Source organism: Crocuta crocuta, unplaced genomic scaffold (genome assembly GCF_008692635.1).
Source record: "Crocuta crocuta isolate KB4526 unplaced genomic scaffold, BGI_CrCroc_1.0 scaffold5, whole genome shotgun sequence".
Lineage (NCBI taxonomy): Eukaryota > Metazoa > Chordata > Mammalia > Carnivora > Hyaenidae > Crocuta > Crocuta crocuta.
Genome location: NW_027530500.1, coordinates 4,814,367 through 4,828,419, shown reverse-complemented (window position 1 = coordinate 4,828,419; position 14,053 = coordinate 4,814,367). Strand labels below are relative to the sequence as shown.

The window sequence follows — 14,053 nt, the reverse complement described above, 5'->3', positions numbered from 1 at the left end:
CGGCCGGAGCCTGCGAATTTGGGATCCGACTGGGAGGGACCGCTTCCTCGGGGGAAATGGATTCTGTACCACGGCTGACCAGCGTTTTCACTTTGCTGCTCTCCGGCTTGTGGCATTTAGGATTAACGGCGACAAATTGTGAGTACCGGGAGCTGGGGGCGGGTAGGTGAGGCGGGGGACGCCAGCGTTGGAGAAAGACACTCAAGTGTCCACGCGTGTTCAATTGTGCCTGCTCCGAGCACAGGGAAAGGGGGGCGATGCTGCTTGGTGTGGTTCCATCACTCAAACCATCCCAAAAGTTCGCGGAGCTCCGAGGAGCCAGCCCGCCGGATCGCCCGCCCTTCCCCCCCAATCGCAAAGTTCCGAGGAGCAAGGAAGGGTGTCTTCCTCTAGCCTCCAGCCAGCTCCGCGTTCCACGCCTGCCTGGTCTCAGGCGGAGCTTTTCCGGAGAAGGGCCCCGGGTTCAGATTGTGTGCTCCAAGGGCTGGGAGCTCCCGGAGATGTAGCTGCTCTCGGCCACCGCGCTCGGGGACAGCGGCTCGTCTCTGAATGCGGCTGCCTGGGATTTGCAGTATGGCCGAGGCTTTCGGCTCCCCCCTAGGCAGAAGGCGCTGGTTGGGGTCTCTCGCAACCAAGAGGCATCGGTTTAATAGGATCGGGAGTTTGGCCTAAGAGTCGTGGCCCAGTGTAGTCAAGAACCACAAGATCAATGGCTGCCCCTGTTACAGAAGGAAGAGCTTTGATGCACACTCCACCCCCAAAATCTTTGTGCCAAAGAACACATAATGAGTATGCACTAAGTGTACACTCTGTCGTCCAAGCTCTAACCTCAGCAAGTGCAGGCCATTTAATTTAATAGGCAGGAAGCCTGGACACCTGGGGTTGGGCCACCTGCACTGTGTATTTAAAGAACCCAGTTCGTCAAAGTTGAATAAATCGCTAGAGCCATCGGAGGTTCAAGCTCAATTGCTCAGCTGCCTCTCTAGGCAGAGAGAGGGACGTTTTTCCAGCTTGGGAACTCCTAAATGAGAAAGAATGCAATTAAGCCATCTGTGTTGCTTCCAAAGATGGTTTATCAAGGTTCCTTGAGTTTCTGGGCTTGCTCCCCTGTTTGCTAACCCGGCCAGGAAGCTCAAAAATGCTTAACCACATTGGAACACAACATTGCCGTTAGAGTACTTACGAGTCCCCCTACATCACTCCTCACCCTCTCGGACCTTGAGTAGGAGATCCTCAACCCAGCGTTGCAGCCCACGGGAGGACAGTTAGACAAATGTTTACTGAAAATGGTCCAAAGCAGAGGCAGAGTTTCCATCTGTGATTGGAAGTTTTGGAGATTCAGAACCCATAGTTAGTGGTACTTGCTGTAGAGACTTTATGGACGTTTGCATAAGGAGTTGCTAAAGAGGTCAGCCTCTCTAAAGGGAGGAACCAGAGGGACTTTGTGTAGAAATCATTTCAGAGAATAGGTAGAAAAAGGTTACAGTCTGAGGTTTCTCTTCTTTTCTCCCCCCAACCCCCCCGTCTCCTTCCCCTCTTCTTCGTTTTTCTTCTTCTAAGTGAAATTGTTCCCATGGTGCTTTAAGAAAACATCTAAGTGGTTTTTAGTTGGAGGAAGTTAGGCATGGTGCTGAGTTAGCCTGTCTACCTCCTAAAACACTAGAGGTCAGTATTGTCCTAATGATGCAAAGGTGTAGCAGTGAAATAGCTCTTTTTCCTTTAGCACATTTACCTCTCTGGAAATAGCGAATATTTTGAAGATCCACAAAGGTGGGGTGAGGAATAAGGGTGAAAGAGGTAGAACATACTCTACAGGAATGTGGTTTGGACTCCCTTCTGTAGCACCTTTTCTTAAGAGCAAGGGAAAAAAATAAGTTGCAGAATGTCATTTTCTGTAAATTAATTGAATTATGGTTAATATGTTATAATAATGCTCATGAAACCTAAATGGGGTGGATTTAGGGCCCATGCTTACTGATGCAGCAGTCAAGGTAATTCTTAACATTGAAAATGAGACTTGGTGTTAATGAATTTTAGTATTTCATCAGGTGACAGTTTCATTTCCCTATTTTCAGTCAACATTTCAATTGAGGGCACACTGCTTGCTAAATATTTGGGGGTCAATGTTCTTAAAGAATGATACATGTTTTTTTTTCATGCCAAACAGAATGTATTAGTTCAATAGAATGGTAGCAGAAAATTGCCTCTCAACTCAGTATATCCTGGTGGTCTTCAGAAGTTGCGTTGCAGAGCCTCTAAGGAAAAAAACATTAACATTCCACAATTCTTCCAGACTTCAGTTGTCCACACACTTTATCCATTAAATACAGGGCTTTGATTTACTGTTTATCTACAGTCCATTAGCAATTATAAGCATATACTGAGGAAGATAAATCTCCTTCCTAATAGGCAATTTATTTAAGCATATAGGTTATTTGGAGAGTTTTTCAAGAATTTTCTTATATTTTGAAAGATTGTGTTCCATCATTCATAACCGTAGTTGCACAAATGGGTTATTTACCCGAGATGCTCATGGTACCTAAGAATGCCTGTGAACTTTGTTGAAATAAAAACAACTTTTAATTGTTTACAGTATTCTAATAATAATTTGTTGCTATTACTGTTGTTGTGCGTAGAATGAGCACGTGTGTGTGTTTGTTTAGTTTTCTCATAATCTGACCAAAACATGCGCATTTATCTGCAAGAGAGAAATGAGTGCTTACCCAATTACAGATTTTATAAGTTTCTAATTAAACAAAATTAAAATCAAGTCAGGTTAGAAGGCCAGCTACAGAATAGATATTATGAATCTGTTTAGAGAACATAATTACCCACCGGTAATAAAAACTCTGGAAATTCCCCCATTCCAGATTTTCAGGATATTAAGTAGCTATAGCATTTCCTTCAGGTTTACCCTGAGGGACTTAGTTAATTTCGAATGTAGCTATGATAGACCAGTGTTAAATGAAAAATCATTTTACATATAATATCAACTCCTTTGACACCAGAAGAAATAATGTGCTTGATAGTGTTCAAGTGAGATCAGGACTTTGAAATGCTGACAGGTTCTAACCCTGGTTATGCCACAGCTAACAGGTCAGACGCCTGTCCAGTTATGCAGCTTTCCCATGCTCACAGGCTTGGGTGTAAAACTGATATTGAGATGTGGTTCTTCTCCCAAATGGAACAGAAGCTCAGTATTTTACTGAGAAGGTTCTTCAAGTATTAGGTATGTTGAAAGACTATTATAATAATAGAACGTTCATTCAGAAGTTAAGAGCAATGCGTGGGATACTTAGAGGGTCACTTTTCATTTTATTTTTAACAATCATCAGATGCCATGTGACTGTGACAGCCTTAATTTTGACCCAGTAAGTCACTTTGAATGATCCCCAAGCATCCTACCTGTTGGTGCTGCCTGCCAGGTTCAAGGAGATAACAGACTCAAGAAAGAAATGAAAAACTCTTTATTCTATGATGATGTCATTCATCCCAGACAGAACTTCATCTGAAGTAGGCAAAGATGTCAATCATATTCATAAACATCTTTAAATAAAGAGATGCAATATACTTTGAGTTATCTGAAGCTGACGCACAAACCCAATCAGTAGGTAGAATTATAAAGAAAGAAAGATGAAGCTGACTTTTTTTCAGCAGGAAAGTGTTTGCCGAATACTTTGGTGGCATTTATAGTCAGCAGAAGTGAAGGAAGCACTATAACGGTCATTTGGAAGAGTCCTAAAGATTTTCCCGTGGTTGAACAGGATGATCTTTGACAATCCATGTGAACTCTCTTTGCCTTCCACCCTTACAGCCCCCATCTCCAAACCAGATTCATATCCTTACAATTGGAAAAGATAAATGCAAGACTAGAAGAGCAATGCTCACACCAGGGTATTATGAGAAAATTGGTTTCCGTCAGAATTAACCTCACTGTAGCCCCTATTGTCATTCAAATGAATATCCTCTAAATTGAAGTTTTCTTTCTTTTTCATTCCAGCTCTTCCCAACTGCGTTTTCTTTCTTTAGTAGGACCCCATTTTTCCTTTCCTACACTGCTTTACTTCTCAGTGCCCCTTTGTTACAAAACAAAGCAACGCGATATAGTTTGAAATGTTCCTAAAAGGTTTCACTGGCGATCCAAAGCCCTTTCGCTTCTTTGACAGAACTCTGCTGAAATATGGCTAGAATATATGAAGCTAGTTATCCTTGCCAGTTAGGAAGATGGGGAGAGGGTCCAGTTTCCACAATCATAATAGAGTAGTCATTCGCTCAATAGGACTTTGTCGTGAAGATTCCCTGTACTCACTGAAGCCAATAATAGCATTTATCCTGCATAAAGGAAGCTAGCTGTCTTCATTCATCAGACCTCTGACACTTTCCGGCAGGTGTCCTTGAAGAGGTTACTGACTTATCCTAATGATTATGGTGTATTAATTGAAGGAGTTGTATCAAATGATTATTAAGGTCCTGTCTAGTCCTGATCCATTTTTGTCATTAACGACTGCTGTTGCCTACTGGTCATTCCTTTCAGATGCTTCTGTGATGGTCATACTGAAAATTGTTAAGCAATTATGTTTAGAATAACAACATAATAGGTTTTAATTCCTGCTAACTACTGTGTGCTTTGTACCTCTCACTTCATATGCTGTGCCCACATAATTAGGCAAGGTAGCACAGCCAGGTAGGCTTTATTAAATCCAGTGTACAGATGAGTAAATTTAAGATTAATAGAAGTTAATAATTTCCCCAGGATCATAAAGCTAAGCAGTGAAAAATATCCCAATTTGGACCTGTGTGTCTCTCTCCAAAGATCAGACTCTGCAAGATAGGGAATTCATGCCCATGCATTCAGTTGGGGGCTGTGTGTGAGCTGGCAGGTTGCCTTGGGATACCTATGGTTCGGTTAGTCTCTGTAGCTCTGTCCATAGCAAAGCACGGGGAGGGAGCCATTTTCACCAGAGCCAACTCCTGAGTTATACCTTACAAAAAAAAAAAAGAAGGAAAGGAAGGAAGGAAGGAAGGAAGGAAGGAAGGAAGGAAGGAAGGAAGAAAGAAAGAAAGAAAGAAAGAAAGAAAGAAAGAAAGAAAGAAAGAAAGAAAATTGGAATCTAGATTTTCTGCCAGATACCAAAACATCACAATTTTCAAAGATAAGAGGCCTCATATCGGGATGAGCACCAGATGCTTTAGTCTTCTTTTAAAGTTTCAATAAAAAACAGGACAGAGAAACAGCATAGCCTTGAAGAAGACTTGTAACCGCACGTGTGCAAGCGAACACATGCACACATTTTCCCTCAACTGGGTCAAGCGCCCCTATGTATAACTTATTGTATTTCTACCACACTTCTTATACTCCTTATTGCTCCACTTAGGTGCACAGTTCTCCGATGATCACATTTCATTTGAATGTCTATATTCAATACATAAAACATTGGCCTAAAGAATGGATGAGGGAATCAGCAAATGATTTCCAGTGAAGAATTTAAATAGAAATTCTTCTATGGTCCTGTTGCTAGAGTCTTTGAAAATGTATTTGGCTTGTGTTTTTAACGGGCAAGTATTACTTATTATTGTTTTGGAAATGGTAAGGAGATATAATTTCAGTACCAAGTTTGAGCTAATTTTATTAACTTTTGCAATTTTAATGAACATTTCCTATATAAGCTGAAAATACACAAATATATAGCTTTAAAACTCTTTCTTCATAGCCCTGGATTCAGTATAAAAAGGAAAAGTTAGCTATTTAACAGGGTTTTAGCAGTAAGTTACTGGAAGGTTTTTATTGTATTGCAAACTGACCACATTATCCCAATGTCACCTCTTGAAGCTGTGGTTGGAAGAAGCTTCACGTGTTAATAGTTCATATGTGTCACTCATTTGAAAATCTTATTGAAGAAATGTGTCCCAACAGAAGGCTCTCTTTCCTAGACTCAGTTTTTTCTAGAAACAGGAGAAAGATGAATAAGAAGATACAGTCTACGATCTCAAGGAACTTTGAACACGGGCCGCCAGACAAATAAATCTTTAATCATGTGAAAGTGATAAATGCTATAGCAAAGATAAGCAGAAGGTGGAATATGAGACACAAATGAGCATCTCAGACTGGCTGGGCTGTCAAGGCAGGCTCTTGGAGGAAAGAGAGTTGGAGGTTAAGACTTCAACAGTCAGACTTCACTCACTGGAGAAATGGGGCGGAGGGAGGAAGGTTATCACAGGCTTTTTGTGTGAAGGCTTAAGGGTGAGGTTTATTTTGGTGACCAATTGCAGGAGCTTATAGGCATGTGGAGAGAAAAAGAAATTGAGAAATTGGTTAAGCAGGGAGGGGGACTCATCTTTGCTGTTCATGCTGTAAGGATGAAGGATTTTGTATATGTAATTAGATGACAAAGAATCAGATACTTGTTTTTAAAACATATGAAGGATGAAGGATTTTGTATATGTAATTAGATGACACAGAATCAGATACTTGTTTTTAAAAAATCACTGCATGAAAGATAGACTGGACTTGGCCAACACTAGCAGCCAGAAAACTAGTTAAGAGATTACCACAATAGCTTATGCGATAATTTATGAGAGCCTAAAGAAGGACTTTTTAGAATCTGCAGAGGTCACAGAGAACCAGAAAGAGAGCAATGGCCAAGCCTGTTGGAAACAGGGATATGTGAACTGGTAAACTCACAGAAGGCACAGATTTGTGGTTAAAATGTATTCTATAACTGCTTCCATTGTTTTTGACAAATGAGAGCTATAGATGCTGGAAAAGGTGCTCTGTTCTCTGAAATGAAGTTCTTCTCTGGGAATACCAAACGACCATATTCTCAGAGCAGTATATTTCATATTTGCATGACACTATATAGCACATGCTGTCTGTATCCATCATTCTGATGCATCTTGTAGTCTGTAAATTACGCTGGTTTTTGTCAGCAGAGTGAGAACTAGTCATTAAGGAATGTGTAATTAAACCTCCGTGTTTCTGTTCTTGATCCCCCTCTGGAAGGGGGAGTCCACCAGAGATCATTGCTATGATCAGTGACTGCTCTTTGGAAAGAGAAACAAAGGGAAGTTGGGTGCGCCACCTTGATTTGCTATCATTGGTAATTGATTTGCTGGCATAAATTCCATGTCTCTACATTTCTAATTGCTTTTGTGCATATTCTTGGGGGTTGATTAATGCCATCTGTTCACTGGATCAGCTGAATTGATTGAGTTTTAAAGGATGACAACAGTAATGTTGAAGATAGGGAAAAACCGAAAGGGAAATGCCAGAACACGCTCATGATGTATATTATTTTTAACTATCCACCTTTGGAAGCAGAAATATCCCTTTGAAGCCAATCCAAGGCAAATAGCGGTCTAAAGGAATTTGCCTAACAGACAGATGCTGGTAGGTGTTTGTCTGGGCCACTGTTTGCTGAATATACCTGCTCACTTCTCTCCCCCTCCACCCCCTTGCCTCTTCCCTCTCTCCCTCCCTCACTTTCCCTTCCTCTCTTTCCCACTCCTCTCTGTCATGTGGCCATGTATTTTTGATATTACGATTGGCTCTTCCGTGAGCTCATGGTTGTGTTAAGATGTGGGTGGGGGAGGGGGAAGGTCTGTTATGTTCTAGCGTTTCCTTGTTATAAACTATGTGGGCACAGTCACCAAATGTGAGCCTCCCATCAAGGCCTATTCTAAGGTCAGGCCTGACAGGGATCTGCCTCCCACAGGGCACTTGGGAAAGCCCACTTGATTCCAACACCCCCTACCCATCTGTCTCCAGACAGTTCTTCTGCCAACTCCATCAGTGCCCTGAATCTGTAAATATGGGAGAAAGCCTTTCAATGCATGGAAATAATCCTTAAGACACAAAGCCCCACTGAGAGAGGAAATATAGAGATGTATATCTATGCCGAACTATACTTGAGGGGAGGAGGAGATTTTTTCCTGAAGAAAAGTTAATAGAAGAGATGGTGGTGGGTGTCTGAAGGAGAAGAAGAGGGTGTTCTGAGTGGCGGAAAGGCAAAGAATGGGAATGTTCAGGGTGTCTAAGACAAGTGTAAGCAACTTCCTGATTTTGCCCAGGACCGTCCATTTTCAAAGCAGGTAGGCGATGGGGAGGTGGTGAGGGAGATTGGGAGGGATGTATGTCACACGGTTCTGGGTTGATTTAATTCACACTCAGCGAACGTTTCCCATGGATACTAACATGGACCTTGTAGAGTTAGTATGAGGATAACATGAATTACTCTATACAAGATGCACATGATATAGGAATTAGTAGTTAAGCCTGTTATAATTATGAATGAACCTCAACATGGATTCTCTCAGGATCAGTTATAATATAAATCAGGGCAAAGACATTTCCATTCTCAGGCAAAGGTAGAAGGGCTCGCTCTCCCTTCATCTGGGTGAGCAGACAGCCAAGTGATTGGTGAGGCAAATGGAAACTCCTTCTCTTGTTAACTCCAATGTCAAGGGGACTGTGCGTTGACTCGGTCTCCATCTGACCAAAACACGACTGTCGGGATTTCTCACTTGATTCCGGAGCTCTTTCGGAGTATGACCCCAGCTTCAGGGCCATGGCCAGAGAACCTGCTTGCTGAAAAGCTCACAAAGAGAGCCTGCTGGGAGAATGGAATGGGGAGGTTCATCTCAAAAAATGAGGAGCACATCCCTTCCAGATAAGTGAGCGGGCCTTGACAGATAATGTCAGCATTATGGGGGAAGTGACCTTGATCAGACCTTGAGAAAAAATGGTAAACCTGGGCAGGAGTGTATGTGACATATCCCCAGTGGCCAAAGCCTTCTGTCTATGGGAGGCTCAGGCAGGAGGTCAGGAGAAAGTTTCTCCCATGCACTGGATGTGTGTATAGGATCCTGTATAGGGTAGGTCAATAGACATGCCCTCGTTAAGGTTAAGTTAAAGATCAGGTGCTGGTACAATCATTGGTGAATCATAAATGCTTCTGCCATTTTCAAGCAAATTATTCATTCATTCATTCATTCACTCATTCAAAACATAGTTATGAAATGCCTCCTGTGCATTCATTTCTGTATGCATTCCTAAAGCCTTTGGTTCATCGACTGCCCGTTGATGGGGGATCCATGGAACCTCAGAAAGAACAAAACATAGCAGTATCTCTTCAGAACAAGGCTGTGGTGCCGTGGCGTCCACCCTGTTCTTGGTCAGTTTATTAAACAGCCTCACCTGTTCCTAGATCTCTTCTCTCTGCTCCCTTGTCTTCAGTGTCTCTTCCCCTTGGCCCCAACCCACGTGCTTCCTAATGCTCCTTCCCTTTTTCTCCTCTTGTCCCATCCCTCCCTTCCTTATGTCCTTCTGCTCTTCTCCTCTTCCTTTCTCTGATCCCTCTCTGTCTCTGCCTCTCTGTCTTCATCCCTCCCTGTCTCAATCAACATTTACTATATGACTCGTTTTTATGTTTTGTGGTCAATCCTAACACTTCTCAAACTTTTTCACTGAAATGCCGCTCACCAGGAAAAGAAAAGAAAAAAGAAAAAAAGAAAAAAAGAGTGCCCGAAAACCCAGGGGATTCTCAAATCTGCCTCAAGTAGCCACGAAAGCATGTAATTTCTTGAATTTTCGTCTTTAAGCTCTCAGGCACATTTGCATTCAGTTCTGCATTAGAGCCATGTTTATATTACGATAAAATATATTTCCCCAAGATCTCCCATTAAAAATGGATGAGCAAAGTTGATTCACTTAACCCGTGGCGGAGGGTCACGTGTGCCCGGAGGCGCAGGCCTGAGCGTTTTGGCTCCTCCCCATGTGTGCCTTCCAGGGCTCCTGTGTGACGGAGAGCGACTTCCCTGTCTCCCCTCTCATTTGGAGAAAAAGCAGCTTCATTTGCCATCAACTGCGACTGGCCTGCCAGCTACACATTATGATTAATCAATAATGGGAGGTGAGAAGGGCTTCTCCATTCATAGGAGGAAAGGAAAGCCACAAGCCTACTAAGTGAACGGAAATGGAGCCGTTTGGAGGGTCTGTGGGCAAGAAGCCTGCTGAGCCCCCTCCAGGTCCTCCCTGCACCCCCCGGCCAGTCACGGGGCCGCATGCAACCACATGCATGAGGTTTTACCCTTGAGTGAATGAGCTCTGCCAGGTTACAGGATTGGGGTCAACAAGGGCAGATTCTTCCTGATTGGAGACAGGCTGAGCTCACCAGGATATTAAAAGAGAGATTAATGCCTCGCATTCTACAACCATCAGGAACCTTTTGACACAATCAAAAGAAATGAAACCAGCAGATTGGAATGGGGGAACGCTGGAGATTAGAGATAAAATTAAGTCGTGTTTCCTCGTTGGCAGGGTTTCCGGTGCGAGGGGTGGTACCTGATAGGTCTCCTTCTCTTCCCCCCACAGTCCTAGGGGATAGTCATTGTCTGCTCCATTGAGGAGTAAGGATGCACTGGCTCGGATGGTCAGATTATTTACCCAAGATCAAAGAGCTAGGAGGTGGTCACACTGGAATTATAGTCCATGTTTCCCTGACTGCAGAGTCTGTACTTGTTTTCACTCTGCTTGGCTGTTTCCTTGAACTCAGTGCCAAGGCTGAGCCATCCTTGAACTTAAGTTGATGTTCAGCCTTGCAGAGCCAGCATTCTCTCTGATCCAGGGTGAGAAGACCCTTGTCAGGATAAACCTACCGATGCCTCCTGGGGTGCAGGGCACCTTTCCCTAACCTTACAAACAGTCCCTTCCCCACATCTAGCTGTGGCAAACAGCTCGTGTGCCTCTAGCCATTTGTAAAAGTTGATTGTATTAACTCACAAAAGCTTACTCAGTCGACTGTTTGTGGCCAGGCTCCACGCCTATCACCACCAGCCCTATATCACCCACCGGATTCCATGAGCAGTGCCTACGGTTAGTGTGTCTGTTCCTGTTTCAAGCTCCTTGGAGAACTTCCTCCGTAAGTGCAGTATTTCTTTCTCATCTGCATCCTGCTGCCCTGCTCCCAGAATTTGTTAGATGGATGTTCTGGGGTTTTGATAGTTGTTGGTCGTTGGTTTCCGTTTTTTAAGTTCGTGCTGATAAGAAAAACTGTATTTGTGATACTCAGGTCACAGGTCCAGATAAGGCAATCATTGGATGGCCTTCAGATGTGTCCTGCTTCTCTGGGCTCTAGAATTCATCCCACACACAGCCCAGGACGTCCTTTCATCCAGTGGGTGTAGATGGGAGGCTGGGTTTCATGAGTACATACCCAGTACCGTTATTTTTTGCCACGGACTGGGTGCAGCGATGAACTCCTACCCTATGTCCTTGTCGGGTCTGCTTGAGACAGGAGGAGCGGCCCGTGCAGCCCGTGTGTGACCCCCCTTCCATCATGGCCTGCCGGAAAGCCAGGCCAGGCAATTTTCTGCTTTATTCTCCAGCTCTTCGGTGCTCCTCCCTTCGATCTGGGCTATTGTGAGGTCTTCCTTTGTGTGTCTCCTTTGTCCTCTTGTTCAGCTATTTTCTTGTCTCCGTGGACCTTCTTGCTTGGGTTTAGAGAGGCTGAGTGGCTCGTTGGGTGGCCAGCACCCTTCCGGTCTTGCCTCTCCTTCTCTCTCAGTGACTGCTGTCAGGAAAGGACACGGAGGAAACCCTGAAGTGGCTTACCCTGAGGCAATGCATAGACACCATGTTCTAGCTCTCCGGAAGAATCGGTGTTTCAAAGAATAAGGCCTTAAATATTAAAACCCCTTTCAAAAGCAGAAACTTTTGGCTTCCAAAATGAAATCTTACATCGAGTCTCTGTATGTAAAAGAAATTCCAGAGATTGCTGTTTGGGGGAAATGAGGAGAGGGAGTATAGAACTCCATGGCTCAGTCTACTCTTCTCTTTGTGATTCTTTGTGGAAGTACCCTGTGAAAGCTTAGGCTTAATTGCAGGAGTCTCTGAGTTTACAACTTTATGCAAAAGTGATCAGGCATAGGAAAGATTTGAGGAAGGGTGAGGATGGTGGCCTCCATGGTGGCCAACATTTGGCTGATGTGTCAGCAGCAAGGCCACCCTGGTCCTCATCATCCGTGTCTGCTTACAACAGTTGGTGATCGCTGTTAAGGTTATTAATATTTTTTGTTTTTTTTAAATGTTTACTTTATTTATTTTTGAGAGAGAGGGAGAGGGAGGGAGACACAGAATCTGGAGCAGACTCTGTGCTGACAGCAGAGAACCAGATGTGGGACTCGAACTGAGGAACCATAAGATCATGACCTGAGCTGACGTCGGACGCTTAACTGACTGAGCCATCCAGCTGCCCCAAGGCTATTGACTACTTTAAATATTACCTCTGCCCAGATGCCAATTGTTAACCCTGTGAAAATCTATTTTTGTCCCGGTGCAATTGCATATAAGTCTCAGAACAAGAAAATCTTATTGGCATTTACAGGTGTAAAAGGTAGTAGCTTATCCAGGATGTGTCTCTTCGTTTTGACCTCCTTAGTTAATATAGTCAGTAGCTCTTCTTATTTTAAAGAAATATTATCTTGTAAAGGCCCTTGACTTATCTACCTCCAACCCAGGTATTCCCTTTGGACCTTCTTAAAAGAAGGGATTTCATGTTAGCATCCAGTGACTAGCAAAAGAACCACTTGACAGATTGAATAAAAGCAGAGACGGCTTCCGTGAAACCCAAGTGCAGACAGCAGGCCTGGATGACGACAGTAGAGAAGCAAACCGCTGAATGCTGGCATTCCATTCACCCGTGATCTCGTGCCTCCACTTCTTGACTTGTATGAGAAGAATGGACCTTCGGCCTCCAGCAGTGAGGCCCTCTGAGTGTGTTCCCTAATGTTAATTAATGTGTCTAGAAGTGGTAAATATACACACATCAAATAAAATTGTTGCATGTCTGGATTCAGCCTCAGTTTCTTCTTTTTAAATGTTTAAAAAAATTTTAATGTTAATTTTGAGACAGAGTGTGAGCAGGGGAGGGGCAGAGAGAGAGGGAGACACAGAATCCAAAGCAGGCTCCAGGCTCTAAGCTGTCAGCACAGAGCCAGATGCAGGTCTCAAACCCACAGATGGGGAGATCATGACCTAAGCTAAAGTCGGATGCTTAACTGACTGAGCCACCCAGGTGCCCCTCAGCCTCGGTTTCTGCTTCTGGGTGGACCGTGAATTGTAACCCCAGGCTTGTGTGTTTGCTTACAGTGCTGCACATCAGGAAATCACACTGCATCTAGACCTACACTGTACTTGCTTAGGAAAATAAACCCCCTAAGTGAATTCCAAATGCTCTTCCTCTGCATTCTTAATAGAATTTAATATAATGAATAATTTAAGATAATATATATACCTACACATATATATTATATATCTGAGTTATTATTCGTTTTCTTTCATGGTCAATATACCAGGTTGAGTTTTACATGTGTATATACTCTATGCAAACTGCTTATTCTGGCAAATGTCAAAACTTATTATCCCCCAAGGTCAGTATTGACTTGGGTGTCACCTTTGTGAATATTTACCTCTGCAGATAATGAATTGAAGGGGGCATTTGGGTGGAAATTAATATCTGTTTATTTTCTGAAATCGAATATGTTTTGCCAGGAAGGTGGATAGATGTGGGGGGGCGGGGGAGAGGGGTGCTGACATGTTCCTCTGTGGCTGTTCCGTGTCAGGACGACGTTCGGGAAGCATTCTTTGCATTCCGGTTTGATGTGGTTATTTTCTTTTAACAGTTCTTTCACATGGTTCTTTTATCTAATGGACAGAATGTGGCTCTTCAGATATATCCAGCCTGACATTTCAGTAACATAATCGGGAGATAATGCTACTTGAGCATATGGATAAGTATACATGGGATTAATGAGCACCTTGGCCTTGGAATTTAAGTAAGGCCAAGATGCTGTTACCTGAGAAACACAGAGCTCCTTCAACAGTGATCTAAGTAAAGGAAGAATACAGGAAGAGACATACGATTACAAAGTGGCTCTTCGGCTGTAAGGTATTGAGTTTTTGTCTTGAAATAACTTGCAGCACACCAGGGGCTTTGGAGACATGGTATGTGTGTCTGTGCAAGCCTGTGTGTGTGTGTGTGTGTGTGTGTGTGTGTGT

The 14,053-nt window shown here is 43.4% G+C and overlaps 1 protein-coding gene across 2 annotated transcripts in view; it reads left to right on the top strand.

Moving 5' to 3' along the window:
• Positions 1 to 56: 56 nt before the first annotated feature.
• Positions 57 to 14,053, top strand: part of CNTNAP5 (contactin associated protein family member 5) — an 801,668-nt gene continuing 787,671 nt past the window's right edge. For both annotated transcript variants that reach the window (XM_077766729.1, XM_077766728.1), the window contains exon 1: positions 57 to 138. In XM_077766729.1, the coding sequence (XP_077622855.1) occupies positions 57 to 138 (82 nt within the window). The remainder of the gene's footprint in view (positions 139 to 14,053) is intronic.